This window comes from Octopus bimaculoides, chromosome 11 (genome assembly GCF_046866305.1).
Source record: "Octopus bimaculoides isolate indiv1 chromosome 11, ASM4686630v1, whole genome shotgun sequence".
Taxonomy (NCBI): Eukaryota; Metazoa; Mollusca; class Cephalopoda; order Octopoda; family Octopodidae; genus Octopus; species Octopus bimaculoides.
The window spans coordinates 2948858-2964881 of NC_142938.1; the positions used below are offsets into that span (position 1 = coordinate 2948858).

General features: G+C 39.6%; 1 protein-coding gene across 6 annotated transcripts in view; it reads left to right on the plus strand.

Moving 5' to 3' along the window:
* LOC106884061 (1-phosphatidylinositol 4,5-bisphosphate phosphodiesterase beta-4) overlaps window positions 1–16024 on the plus strand; it is a 122914-nt gene that overhangs the window by 42240 nt on the left and 64650 nt on the right. For 5 of the 6 annotated variants that reach the window (XM_089359224.1, XM_089359225.1, XM_089359226.1 and 2 more), the window contains exon 2: window positions 9347–9489. In XM_089359224.1, the coding sequence (XP_089215350.1) occupies window positions 9406–9489 (84 nt within the window). In that variant the 5' untranslated portion in view covers window positions 9347–9405. Of the gene's footprint in view, window positions 1–8962; window positions 9130–9346; window positions 9490–16024 lie in introns of those variants that run through there. The other variant, XM_089359229.1, reaches the window with a different exon arrangement.

The following is a 16024-nucleotide window of genomic DNA, read 5'->3' on the forward strand; positions in this document are numbered from 1 at the left end:
CTGGAGCACCACCTTTAGTCGACCCCAGGACTCATTCTTTGTAAGCCTAGTACTTATTCTATCAGTCTCTTTTGCCAAGCTGCTAAGTTACGGGGACATAAACACACCAACATCAGTTGTCAAGCAATGGTGAGGAGACAAACACAGACCACAAACACACACACATATATATCTGTAACACATAGCTACTACATGTGTTTGCACTCTTCTAATACTTTCTAATACTTTTGAATGAATGGACACGCTGGAATGTCTACCAACTGATGCATATCGTTTTGTATCCTCTGCATTTTCTCTTATTTGCCGTGTATATATATATATATATATATATATATATATATATATATATATATATATATATATATATATATGATGGGCTACTTCCAATGTCTGTCCATCAAATCCACTCACAAGGCTTTGGTTGGCCCAAGGTTATAGCAGAAGACACTTGCCCAAGATGCCAGGCAGTGGGACTGAACCCGGAACCATATGGTTGGGAAGCAAGCTTCTTTTCTTTTCTTTTTTTTTCTTTTTAAAGTGTAGAGTGTGGTTTGATGGAGATTTGGCTGCTATTTTTAGCAGGCTGAGCGATTTCATAGAGCCTCCTGTCCTTGACTTTTCTCTTCTTCTTCTTCTGTGTCTGTCTGTCAGTTTCCATTTATCATGCAATGATACACTACTCTGTGTGGCACATAAAGCAGTGCAGTAACACAAGCTGTAACACACCAATCCAACACACCACCACCACCACCACCACCACCACCACCACCACCACATAGTAACAGTAATACAAACTGCATAGTACCGAACATTACCCTCCGCTTGCCAACTCCGACCCCCTACACCTTACCATATGGCTTTCAGGGAAATAGTGTTGCAGATAGCACTGTACAGTAACTATGCCCATTGCTAGGTTTGTGTCAACACCTGCAAATAATTGCACCAGGTGCAGTTTTCTGGAATGCACTAATAACTGCAGGTAGTGATGATGATGATGATGGTGACGGTGGTGGTGGAGATGCAACGGTTTATAAAGGTGATGGTGATGGTGGTGGTGGTGGTGGTGGTTATGTGATGATGGTGGTGGAAAAGAAACGGTTTATAAAGGTGGTGGTGGTGGTGGTGACGGTGGTGACGGTGGTTAGGGTTGTAACATTATATGTAGCTGATTTAAACTATGCTCCTTGCAAATATTACTGCTGCTATTAATGTGTTTATCACCACCAACACTACCACCACCACCACCACCAACAACAACAACAACAACAACGACAACAACAGCCTCAAATAATATATTAATAGTTACTCACTCTGTTAGAAATAACAGCCAAATCACCTCTAAATAGCACCCTGTGTAACAAGGACAGACAAAGGGATTAAGTCGATTACATTGACCCCATTGCGTAACTGGTGCTTATTTAATCGACTCCGAAAGGATGAAAGGCAAAGTCAACCCCAGCAGAATTTGAACTCAGAATGTAACAGCAGATAAAATACTGCTAGGCATTTCGCCCGGCGTGCTAACGATTCTGCCAGCTCCCCCCGTCTTATGTCAATGTATATTAGTAACTCATAATTAATTTCATTCATATGTATATAAATAGAACCAATTTATATTTCTGCGAAATTTAAATTCATTAATTTATGAATTTATTCCTTTACAATAATAATAATTTTCGTAGAGGGCCAGCAATTCTGAGGGCAGGAAATAAGTCAGTTACAGGAAACTTGATGTTGGAATGAAATGAAAAGTTCAAGATCCAAGCAGTTCTAATTGGGGGTTAAGATAAGTTGGAAGACCACATCTCCTTTGTTTTACTCTTGGTCTGGTTACTACGACTGGATGTCAATTCTGTAACCAGCCACTTTACAGAGGGCACTGGATGTATTGTATCATGGCACTTGAAGGGATGTCTTGTCCCCAACAAGATGAAACTAAAAGGCAGGCCCTCTCAACCCTAGATTTTCTTCCTTAATTTGCCAAACCATTACAGAGCAGACAGGGTTCGTGTTACTGTGATTCCAGCATGAGAGAGGTTGTCTTGTATTTTGAAAGTTTAAAAATTCTTCACTACAAAGCATGTCTGATCATATGATCACTGAAAGCAATGTGGCTGAAAGGGTAAATGGGTGAAAGAAGGATAAGAGAAGATTAAGGAAAGGAATTATTGTATGAAGGTGGAAACAGAGTGATTCAGAATGATGCAGTTAGACAATGGTAAGAGTAAGTGATGGATGGCAATAACATGTGGCATTGGGGAGAATGAGTGATGACTGGCAGGACAGCAGGAAGGGTGGTAACAGAGTGCATCAAGTACAAAAAGGTTTGATTCGATACCTCATGTGGGTCACAAGGTGAGCGAAAGAAGTGAAAATTATAAGGGCAGTGGTAGGAAGTATGGGAAATAAGTAGTTCCAGTACCATCTTTCATTACATGGAATGAACATGAATGACAGATGAGAGTTAGAGTAACGAGTGATACATACATACGTACATTGATATAAACACACATACATACATATATACATATGTATGGTGTGCCTTTGAAGGTTTGCCAGTAAAGCTTATCCGACAGACTGATGATCTGTGGTCGAAGAAACTTCAAAGTCCCAGTTGCTCTTTATTTCTGTCTAATAAATTACACAGACTCTACAGATATATCAAATTCTTCCCCAGTATATAATATTTATTATTTTTGATAATTTTCTTAATAACACTAACTTCAACTCTCTCATACCTACCTACATACACACATAAACACATACACATATAAATACAGATATATACACATGATTATTATTATTATTATTATTATTATTATTATTATTATTATTATTATTATGATCAGCCAGTCTATAAATATATGTACATTCTGAATTTCTAAAGTTTCAATTTTTACTCATTAACAAACCGATGTGCTGCAGCGAGCGATTCCTATTCTGGTTTCCATTTCACAGAATCTTCCATGATGCTATATAATTCACTGCTTCATTCTTCCTGCATGCCATTTGTTTAACATATCTTCTGACGCTAAGAAGCCATCTCCTCACATTTTCTTCAAGGTTGAATTTTGACAGTGGAGCTCCACCACCACCACCACCACCTCCACCAAAACCACCACCACCACCACCACCAAAACCACCACCACCACCACCACCACCACCTGCCACCTTAAACTTTTAACATTTATTTCATCCGTATCCAGCCTCAAATATTCTACCTGTTTTCTGTTCAAACAGGTCAGATGTGGCCTTTCACACCTACCCTGCTATGTCGTTCTAAGCCTAAACAATTACTTCGTTGAAATCTCAAATAATAAGCGCCCCCCCTCCCGTCTGTGGAGAGAGGAAAAATTTTGGAATTTAGAAATTGGTTGTCCTTGTATCACCATGTACCTTCCCTCCATGGCCATCACTGATCACCACTTACCACTGCAATTTAAAACCAATACTACTTTCACTAATACAATAACTACTACTACTACTACTACTACTACTACTACTACTACCATCACCAACATCACCACCACTACCAGTACAACTACTACTACTACTGCTGCTGCTACTACTACTACTACTAATAATAATAATAATACCACCACCACCACCACCACCACTGTTATTACTACTACTACTACTACTACTACTACTGCTATTATTTAACCACAAACTTCAATACCCTAACCATTAGTCTGCACACCACCTATGTGTGTGTGTGTGTGTGTGTGTATACATGTGTGGTAAGAAGCTTGCTTCCCAACTACATGGTTCCAGGTTCAGTTTCACTGCGTGGCACTTACTATAGCCTCAGGTTGACCAAAGCCTTCTGAGCGGAATTGGTACCTGGAAACTGAAAGAAGCCTGTTGTGTGTGTATATATGTATATATTTAGGTGTGTGTGTCTGTGTTTGTCCCCCTGCCATCACTTGACAACTGATGCTGGTGTGTTTATATCTCAGTAGCTTAGCAGTTTGGCAAAAGAGACCGATAGAATAAGTACTAGATTTACAAAGCTTAAGTCCTGGGGTCGATTTCTTTGACTAAAACCCCTTAAGAGGGTGAGTATGTGTGTGTACTGTATTTGATGGCATAAAAGATACACAAACATCATTTGATGTCAGTTTTCCATGGGTTGGACGGTTTGACAGGGAGCTGCCAAAGCCAGTTGCTGCACCAGGCCCCAATTGTCTGTTTCGGCAGGGTTTCTATGGCTGAATTCCCTTCCTAATGCCAACCACTTTCCAGTGAGTACTGCATGCTTTTTACGTGGCACCTGCATGGACAAGGTCACCGAGCAACTTGCAAGACAAAACTCCTCACCTGGGAGTAGAGGGGAGAGTAGAATAAAGGTGGGGGTGGCGGTTTGTGCCAGTTGAGAGATTAAAGGTGAAGAGGGACAAGGGTAGAGTAGATACAGAAATACCCCAGTTGAGAAAGAAAGGAGGGAAAGTTTAGAGAGTAAGATAAAGAGAGCGAGTGAGTGAGATAAAGAGAGCAATGGTGTGAGAGATGGCGGCAAAGATGTGCTGAGAAAAGCCCTCGAGGGCATGTGACAAGCAATCACATCATTGAAATCTCAAAGCTCTGAGATAACGAATCATTGAGTTAAAATAGTGAGAATAGATAAACGTTAGTTTTGACAGAGTAATCTGAATGCTAAAAAGTTAAAGATTATGCTTGTCTTGGGATACTCAGCCACTTATTCACAAATTCAATGAGTCTCATTGTTGAATTGATCAAACTGATGAAAACTGATCATCAGAGATTCAAGATGAGATCAATTATTGCCGCTTTGACATCTTTTTTGCCTGGCCCCACTTCTCATTTGCTCCTCCACTTTGCCAACTGTGTCATTGCTATCCTCCTGCTCCACTACATACCTATGTTGAGACATGCCCTTGAGGGACGAGGGTGGGGTTGAGAATAAGTGAGGTGATACCAAATACATTTCAGTTTCTGCAACATATATTCAGGCAGAAAAGGTTTTAATAGACTGAAACATGTAAGAATGGTCAAACATTGCATTTGAGACCCAAAGTATTTTTTTTTTCACAATATGGTAGGCATTGTCTTGCGAGTTTCTTGGCAACCCTAGATGTACCAGTGTCTCGTAAAAAGCACCCAGTACACTCTGTAAAGTAATTGGTATTAGGGAGGGCATCCAGCTATAGAAACCATGCCATAGCAGACATTGGAGTTTGGCACAGACTTTTGGCTTATTGGTTCCTGCAAATATTCCAACCCATGCCAGCATGGAAAATGGATGTTGGACAATAACAATGACGATAATGATGTATGTATGTGTATATATGTATATATATTTATGTGTATAGGGGAAAGCATGTGGCCAAGTGGTTTGGGTATTCAGTTTAAGATCATAAGGTCCTGGGTTCGATACCTGGTGACATATGTCCTTAAGCAAGTCTCTTTATTTCACATTGTCCCAGTTGTACCTTTAATTTCAAAGGGGTCCTAACTTGTCACACTCTGTGTCATGCTGAATCTCCCTCAGAACTTTGTCAAGGATTCGTTAATCCCACAACGAGTCTGTTCTGTTGATCAGATCATCTGGAACCCTCGTTACCATAACTGGCTGAGTGCCAATCTCAATATGTATGTGTATATGTGTAAGTATGTGTATGTATGTGTGCACACGTGTGTATGTATGTGAGTGTATATGTGTGCGTGTGTTTAATCAGGAGTTCACTGTTCATAGGGGTTGGTCGGGTTGATGACTTAGTTTGCAAATATTATTTCTACTTGTAGTTTGACTTTTTTTCTATTCAAATGACAAAAATCAAATCTAGACGAAGCCCCTCCCCTCAACACACAAATATTTTCCATTTCACATCTACACAAAAGACACTCTGACACAGTTTCGTTCTTTCCTTTCTTTGCTTTTTTAATGCTCCCTGCCACTTGTTTCCTGTCATACCCCCACCTCTATTGTGTGTGTGTGTGTGTGTGTGTATGAATGCGTGCATGTATTAATTTGTAAAATTTTCTAATTCATGTTATGTAGAGCATTGCCAAGCTGTAGCGTCGCTTTGTTAATATACATGGCTCCACATGAGCTCTCTGTACTTCTACAGACCTAACCACCACCACCACCACCACCACCACCACCACCACCACCACAAACACTACCACTACTATCCACGACCACCATCATCATCACTACTACCACCACCACCACCACCATTACTGCTACCACCATCACCACCATCACTACTACCACCACCACCACCACCACCACCATTCTCTGTTTCACATTCACACATTACAATATAATAAACACATCACTTTTAAAGCTGTTTCGTCCCAAACAACACCACCACCACCAATACTACCAGGGTTGTTTAATTAGGGTGGAACACAAAACTTAAATTGTCCTCACTTACTTACATAACAGGTTACATTGTACTTCAGGGGACTCTCAGAGTACATCAAGCTATTGATGTTTTGGAAGCAGTTCTACAAATGGTGTTTAGGTTGTAGTAGTTACTGCTCAGGTGCATGGCTTAGCGGTTAGGGTGTTTGGCTCATGACTGTGAGTTCAGTTCCCAGCAGCATGATGTGTTCTTGAGCAAGACAGGCAAGACCTTGTGGTATTTAGTCAGGGCCCTTCTCATTCTGAATTAAAATCCCATTGAGGTCAACTTTACTGGTGGTTCTTCCAGTTCATTAACATGACAAAAATTGAAGCCAAATCTCTCAGAACTCACCTTTCTTCTCAAGTTCTCAGACTCATAAGACTGGTTTCTGTGGCATATATTTGGTTGAGATCACATTATTCCTAAGAGGGATACTAGTTCATTGCAGGGTTCTAGGCCAGCAACTTTGAGGGGAAGGGTAGACAAGTCAACACCATTGATCCCCAGTGATTGATTGGTACTTTATTTTATCAACTCCCAAAAAGATGAAAAGTAAAGTTCACCTGGGCAGGATTTGAACTCAGAACATAAAAGCTGAAAGAAACACTTCAAAGCATTTTGTCCGATGTGCTACCACCTCTTCCAGTTTCCTGCCTCAGATTACCAATTACTGTCTTGAAATTAAGGATGGATATGCTAAATGGTGCAATCTTAGGTGCAGGTGTGGTTGTATGGTAAGAAGCTTGCTTCCCAACCACATGGTTCCGAGTTCAGTTCCACTGTGAGGCACCTTGGGCAAGTGTCTTCTACTATAGCATCGGGCTGAACAAAGCCTTGTGAGTGGATTTGGTAGATGGAAACTGAAAGAAACCATATATATGTATGTATGTTTTTGTGTCTGTGTTTCTTACTCTTTCTTGCGGAACCCCTAGGAACCTTTTGCAGAACCCTAGGGTTCCAGGGAACCCTAGTTGAGAAATGCTGCTCTAACCACTGAACCATGCACCTTCACATGTATTATTATTATTATTACTGGCATAATGACCCTTCGAAGACACACCTAGAAACAATGTTTTCTTTAAAACCCAAAAAATAGCTGGATGGCCATAGATGGAAATCGTTTGATTATAAGATCTGTTGAATCAGGTTTGGCCTAGGGCTAAACAATGAGCACAAGACTAAACAGCAACAACAGCCTCAGCAAAAGCAACAGCAGTTAATACAATTAGGCACCAAATGAATGCAATACATAAATCTACATTGCTTTGAATGGACAATATCTTCCGGGCAGGGTGGTGGTGGTGGTGGGGGGACATGTTTAAATCTGAAGTTTTCACACCTGAATGAGAAAAAGAATATGTTGTTTACACTTTTCTATTGCCAACACCTGCAGTGTGTAAATAGGAAAGTAAAGAAAATATTAGAATGATAATAGCAGTTATGATAATTGGTTCCTTTGGCCATGCTTTTGAGTCTTGTCTTATCGCAGGAGTGGCAAAGGTGGAAACCACAGTGGCGGCACCTGAATATTTCATCAAATTCTCTGTAGCAAAGAGAGTCTTGAGTTGGAGTGCTCAAGGACAACTGCCAGGATAGATCATTGCCATCATTGTTGTCGTTATTTTCATCATCATCATCATCGTCATCCTTGGTATTGTCATCGCCATTGTTGTCGTCATCTTCATTATTGTCATCGTCATCATCATCATCATCATCATCGTCCTCATTAGGTGTCGTCTTCTCTCAGTGTGTCTTTAGCATCTTTTATCCCTTATCTTTCATCTTTTACTTGTTTCAGTCATTAGACTGTGGCCATGCTGTAGCATCGCCTTGAAAGTTTTTAGTCAAACAAATCAGCCCCAATACCTTTTTTTTTTAAAGCCTGTTACTTTATTTATGAATCTCTTTTACCAAACCACTAACTTACAGAGATGTAAACAAACCAACACCGGTTGTCAAGTGATGGTGAGGACAAACACACACATACACACACACAAAAGACACACCCACATACACATATAAACACATGCTTACATACATCACACATATGTCTATACAATAGGCACTTCTCTACGGCTCCTGTCCACAAAATCTCATTTACAAGATATTGGTCAACCAGTGGTTCCAGTAAAAGGCATTTGTGCATGGTGCCATGCAATTGGAGAGGATCTTAGAACTGTTTGGTTGCAAAGAAAAATTCTTAACCCCACAGAGCCATGCTGGCATCCCTCTCACTCTCCCCGCCCTCTCTCTCTCTCTCTCTCTCTCTCTCTCTCTCTCTATGTATATATATATATATATATATATATATATATATATATATAATTTAAAAATTTAGCCTTTCTGTCGTCAATTTGAGGATGTGACAGGTATTGAACCTTAGTCCTTTCTGTTTACATTATGTTGTACAACTAAAGGATAAAAGAATTATGGTAATCAGTTGAATAATTCTGCTCCCCCTATTCTCATGGTGTTGTCATGTGATGAGGGTGGTTGTAACACCAGTTGTTTAAGGTGCTCATGGGGGTAGTAGTGAGAGGAGAGGTGGTGGCGGCCATACAGAGTATTATGTTGGTGGTGGTGGTGGCAGATGAAAGTTGTACTAGCAATAGTGGTGGTGGTTGTGGTGGTGGTGGTGGTGTGTTGATAGTTGTAATCAAACCGGTTTGTGATATCAACTTGAAAATACTTCATTTACGATGCTAACAACTCAGGTGAAATACATGAATATCACAACTTCTCATTTGTCCTGCAAGTAAATATCTTATGCTTTGAACCATTAAAACCAGACAGAAAACAAAAAAAATATCCTCGTTGCGACTGCATTTGCTATTTTTATTATTATTATTATTGTTGTTGTTGTTGTTGTCGTTGTCATTATTCTTCTTCTTATTATTATTTACTTTGTATTTTATTTCTTATTTTGGTGACTCTCGTTACTCATCTGATTTTTCTCTTTCCTTCTCTGACAGATAACTGATCCCCCACCCCAGCTTAGTGTCCCTGGAGGCAACGGACCATTCCTGGCACCATGGCCAAGCCCTTTGAGTTTCAATGGCGCATCCCAGTGCCGGATTCCCTGTTAAAAGGAAATACATTTGACCGTTGGGATGAGGTAAGTTCAATTATATTTATCGTTATTATTAATTCTTAATTCTTTTATTTTTATTACTTTTGCTTTTATTATCTATTTCTATTGAAATTCCGCCGAGGTCGACTTAGCCTTTCATCCTTTTTTATGAGGGTGGGGTTCGATTAAATAAGTACCAGTTACGCACTGGGGTCGATGTAATCGACTTAATCCTTTACCCCAAATCTAAGGCCTTGTACTCAAGTGGAAAGGATTATTTGTATCTATTGCTTTCATTATTATTATTATTATTATTATTATTCATGGCTCAGTGGTGAGAGCGTCAAGCTTATGATGTTGTGAGTTGTGAGTTCGAATCCCAGACCAGGCTGCGTGTTGTGTTCTTGAGCAAGACACTTTATTTGACGTTGCTCTCGTTCACTCATGTGTAGAAATGAGTTGTGACATCACTGGTGCCAAGCCGTATCGGCCCCTTTGCTTTTCCCTTGGATGACATCAGTGGTGCGGAGAGGGGAGGCTGGTATGCATGGGCGACTGCTGGTCTTCCACAAACAACCTTGCCTGGACTTGTTCCTGGGAGGGTAACTTTCTAGGTGTAACTGATTTGTCTTAAATCTTTTTTGTGCAGCTCCTCACCCCTTCCCCAAATGCAGGTTTGGGATCTGGTCCGGGTATTAAAAATGAGAATCCCAGACACAGGCGTTTCAATGATAACATTCTACTCCATGATCTCCGACTCTTCTTGTTTACACCTCTTTTTACAATCATAACAAGTGCTTGTGTTCTCACTGACTTTCCGTAACAAATTTCCTTTATTCACAAGCAATCTCCTTACTAAAATGTTATATCTAAGAAGAGGTTTTCTGCTCTATTTATCAGATTCATAAACTTTAGCTTCAAATTTGACACAATTTCAATATACAACATTGTGAATAAAGCATTCTTTGTTTTTCTTTATTCTTTCATCCCCCCTCATTTTAAATTAGAATTATTTTGTCTGTAGCATATAGCTGAATGGTTATGAAGTTTGCTTCACAACCATGAGATCCCAGGTTCAATTCTACTCTATGGCACCTTGAGCTGATGTCATTTTCTATATCTTCAGGTCCTCAGGTTAATCTATGCTTTATGAGTGAAAGTGGATAGATGGAAACTGTGCAGAAGCACACCTGGTGGGGTGTACCTGTAATTCAGTAACCTACAGTATTGTCACATACAGTATCATCATGATTCTGTCTGAGTTGGCCAGAAGGAAAGGGATGTAATATATGCCGATTGATGATTGATGTAATGTCTTGTGATTGATGCAATTTGTGCTGATTGATATAAGGGAGCTTCTGTGGTGATACATACATACACATATACTCACATACTCTCACACAGACACACACATGCTTGCTCACACTTACATGTACAGACATATACACACACACATGTATACAGGCTTGTATGCACATTACATACATTCACACATGTGCTTGCACACATATACACACACACATACATGCTTACACACGCACACATGCATACAGGCTTGCATGTACATTACATACACTTGCACACACACACACACACACATAAACACACACAAAAATAACCAAAAAGAATTGTAAATTGCAGACAGTTTATTTAGAACCAGATTAATCAAGGTGAGATATTTATTTTTTTTTAAGATGGAAAGGTGTAAATTAACTCTTTTGATAGCATTCCACCAGAGACCAACCTTGGTTCTATCATACAATCTTAGTCTTTTAAAACATTCTAAATTAAAAGCTTTCGTCAAAATTTCTTGTTAATTTCATTACAAACATCAGTTTAATAACAATTGTTATTTTACAAAATTCTTCATTCTTTTAAAAATTTATTGAAACAAATTCTGTGAATTTTGACAGACATCATCATCATCACCATTGAATGTCTGTTTTCCATGCTGGCATGGGTTGGACAGTTTGAAAGAAGATAGTGAGCTAGAGAACTGCACCCCGCTCCAGTGTCTGCATTGGCAGGATTTCTATGATTGGGGACCCTGTCTAATGCTAACCCCTTCTTTTTTTGAGTGTCCTAAGTGCGTTTTATGTGGCAATAACACCAGTGGGGTCATCAAGAAACTCGTAAAACGAAATAAAAGAGGCAAGGGATATTTAGTTGTTATTTCTAGCCTATCAAGCAGCGAATAAAGGGCTCTTTCCTTATAAAGCTTTGTTCAGTCATCCTAGTCTTTCGTTTACTCATCCATAACGTTTGACATCTTACAATCTAACTGCACCACTTCTCCCCTTTTTTTTTTTGGTCTTCTTCTGCTGTGTGGGTGCCTTCCTTTGAGTCCTGACCAACCTATACTAATTGTCCATTCCACTCTTGCTAAAACAAGTTCAACCCTTTAGCATAGGGGTCGCCAAAGGGGATCTGATGGACCCCTTAGGGGGTCGGTGAGAAATTACACGGTATCGATGATAGCCAAAAGGTCGAATGGGGGTCGGTGTGCAAAATACCAGCTCACTGCTTGAAATAATTCTGACAAATTGGAGGGACTGTTCCTTGTTTCAGGGTCTACTTTGGTATGGTTTCTATGGCTGGCACCCACTAATAATTGAGCAAAATCTTGTTGGAATAACTTATGTATGTCCATCCTGTCATTATTTTCAACCATTGTGTATCTTGGACTACATCATCTACAAGAAAGTAAAAAGTGACATGAGAGATATTTAGCTATTATTTTCTGGCATTGTGTATCTTGGAATACATTATCAATTGTGTCTTTCTCTTTAAAACAGTAAGAAGTGACAGGAGGGATATTTAGTTACTATTTTCTGGCATTGTGTATCTTGGAATACATTATCAATTGTGCCTTTCTCTTTAAAACTTTAAAAAGTGATAGGAGAGATATTTAGATTTGGTTCTTAGCAGGTTAACCAACCGCATAAAATCCTTCCTTGCTGGCCCACCCCCAAAGAAGATAATGCTTCAAAAGTGTTAACGCAGACAGACATAGACTGACAGTGACTCTAATGGAAATAGGTGCTAATGGAGGCATCTTGGACTTGGTCGGACAGAATGTAGCCAAAATAGGTATAAATCAATAGTTACATAGTAGATGGCGCCGCTGTCTTCTAAATTTAGCAGAGATTTTCAACCAGAGACTGGATAAATGTTGTTTGTATGTTTTTTTGTTGTTGCTTTATTTTTTTTTTCTTATTTGATTTTATACTGTGAAATACATTTGCATGTGTTGTGTGTAGGTGATAAAGAGAGAATGATACACACACACACACACACACACACACACACACACACACAGCATATTTTATAGAAACAGAAGGGAGTAAAGATAGAAATAAATTGTGTGTGTGTGTATATATATCATCATATATATATATGTAAGTGTGTATTACACAATGTTTAGTACACAAATATTTGGTTTGTGTAAATATGGCTCTATCTGTATGTGTGTGTGTGTGCATGTGTGCACATGTGAGCGTGTGCATATGCACACATTATTATCATATATAAAATATACATAAATTCCCTTTATACACAGACCCAGAATGTGTGTTTGTTTGTGTGTGTGCATGCGCACGTGTGTGTGTGTGTTTGTGTGTGTGTGTGTGTGTGTGTGCTTGTTTGTGTGCGTGTGTGTGTGTGTGTGTTTGCAGTTCTAAGACTACTTGCCATATCAACCCTACAATAAATATTTACACTTTTGAATTTGAGGAATTTTTCTTTGCTTTTGTAAGCTGTATAGCAACACACACACACACACACGCATACATGCGTACATATATGCATACATACATAAATACATATATGCACACATTCATGCATACACACATACATACATAGATGCATACATATGTACATATATAAATGCATACATACATGCACATTATTATTATTATTATTATTATCATCAAGATGGTGTGCTGGCAGAATCGTTAGCATGTTGGACGAAATGCTTAGTGGTATCTCGCCTATCACTATGTTCTGAGTTCAAATTCTTGCCTTTCACCTTTTCGGAGTTGATAAAATAAGTACCAGTTATGCACTGGGGTCGATATAATTGACTAGCCTCCTTCCCCCAAATTTTCAAAGCCTTATAATTTATTGTTATCATTATTAAGGCAGTGAGCTGACTGAATCGTTAGTGTGCTAGGCAAAATGCTTAGCAGAATTTTGTGTCTTTACATTCTGAGTTCAAATCCCACCAAGGTCAATTTTGCCTTTCATCCCTTCAAGGTCGATAAAATAAGTACCAGTGAAATTCTGGGTTAATGTAATCAACATGTCCCCTCCCACAAAATTGCAGGCCTTGTACACATAATAGAAAGTTTTATTATTATCATTATTATTATTATTGTTAGTTCATCTGTCTTGGACAGTTTACAAATGCCATGCCAAAAAGGTCCCACTCATGGAGGTCCTTTCTTGAGCTGATCTGACAATTATTTAAATAAACACATACACACACACACACACACACACACACACACACACACACACACACACTCTCCTTTGGTGGTTATTTACACATTAATTTATTCAAAACTCACTAGAACTCAGTATATCAAATTATATTGGACTTTCAAATCATGACACAGACATATAAAGTGGATTGATAGGTTGGTCGACGGATGAACTAGTCAACTAATATAGATGGCTAGGTAGTTTTGACTGCCAGGTAGATTGACAGACAAGCAGTCAGAACGATTGATAGATGGAAAAGTCAGCAAACAAATAAACTGAGAGTGAGTTAGACAAACAGGTTCAAACAGCCAGGTAAATATAGAGGTAGCATTACTGACAGTCTGATTGACAGACAGGCGAACTGGTTGACTGTCTGACAGATGGACTGGTTGACTGTTTGAGTGACAGACAGTCTGACGGACTGGACTATCGGACAGATAGGCAGATAAATTATGTGACAGACTGACTACTTGAAGGACACTCAGACAGGCTAGCAGGCAAGCAGACTAATGAGCTAACAGGCCATCAGATTTACTGACTGGTAGACAAAGATATATGAATATATGACTAAATATTCAAGTGAACGAACAGAGATATGCAAAACAAATGATAGCTACACAGATAGACAAGAAGTGAGGTGGGGTGCTAAAAGAGGAACGGTAAAATCCTAACAGACAATGTATCACCTTCCATACCCAGCCAGTGTCTTTTACTAAAGTCAAGGAGAGTGAGAGAAAAAATAAAAGCCTAACAGATGATGTATGTTCTTCCATACTTTTCCACACTAAACATAGTTCAACATAACTCTACTGCTACATGCTCTAACCAGGATTGCTCGAACTGCTAGAAATCACAGCCAAATGCTCTTTAAATGTCCTTTCATCTTAAAAAGATGAAATTTCTCAGACAATGGTTCCCCATGTGTTAGATATTTGGGAAAAAGCAAAAGAGATGGGATGGTCATGGCTAGAACCGTTTGATAATAACTGTGCTCAGGGATGGTCAACCTAGGATTACACAATGACCATAACATCATTGTGGCACAGCTACTCTTTCATAGGAGCACACCTATACTTCCATTGCGACACAGCTATACACACACACACGTCATCATGACTGTTTTAACATCCATTTTTCCATGCCTGCATGGGTCAGACAGAGTTTAATGATGCAGATTTTCTACAGCTGGATGCCCTTCCCTGTCTCCATGCAAAGCAATATTTTCCAATGTCAAAACAAGGAGACTCAACCACCCACACACACATACTCTCTTTCTCTGTGTCTCCCACACACATGCATGCACACACACACACATACATATACACATGCAAACACACTTACTCAGACACATGCATACACACATACACACACACACGCACATATATACATACACGATGGGCTTCTTCCAGTTTCTGTCTACCAAATCCAGTCACAAGGCTTTGGTCGGCCCGAGGCTATAGTAGAATACACTTGTCCAAGGTACCATGCAGTAGGAATGAACCCGGAACCATGTGGTTGGTGAGCAAGCTACTTACAACACACCCACTCCTACATGTTAATTTGACTGCTATTTCTGTTACTGGAAGTACCCTCCATGGATCACAATCGTAACATTTGTTGTTGTTTAGCCCTAGGTCGGCCTTGATCAAGCAGCACCAATGATCAAAGGCCTACAACTATTCAATTGTTGCTTTTATTTCTCTTCAAGCACAGTGTATCTTGGACTACTTTATCCAGTCTGTCCTTCCTGTGTTTTTGAAGAGAGTTGAATGTGATTTAAAAGCAATATAGCTGCCGTTTCTAGCAGACTGAGCAACCAAGTAGAGCGTCTCTGGTTGATTCGTGTGAAAGTGCTGAGGTGACATTGTAATGGTTGCAGTGTTGTGAGGCTGTGCAGAAGTATCAGTATATTGTGAGAGTGGTGGCGATAGTTGGGGTGGTTGTAGTGATTGTGGTGGTGCTGGCGGCAGCAGTAGTGGTTATGGTGGTGGTAGTGATCATGGTGGTGATGGTTGTGGTGATAGTTCTGGTGGTTGTAGTATTAGTGTTAGTTGCAGTGGTAGTAGTGGTGGTGGTGGTGATGATGATAGTGGTAGTG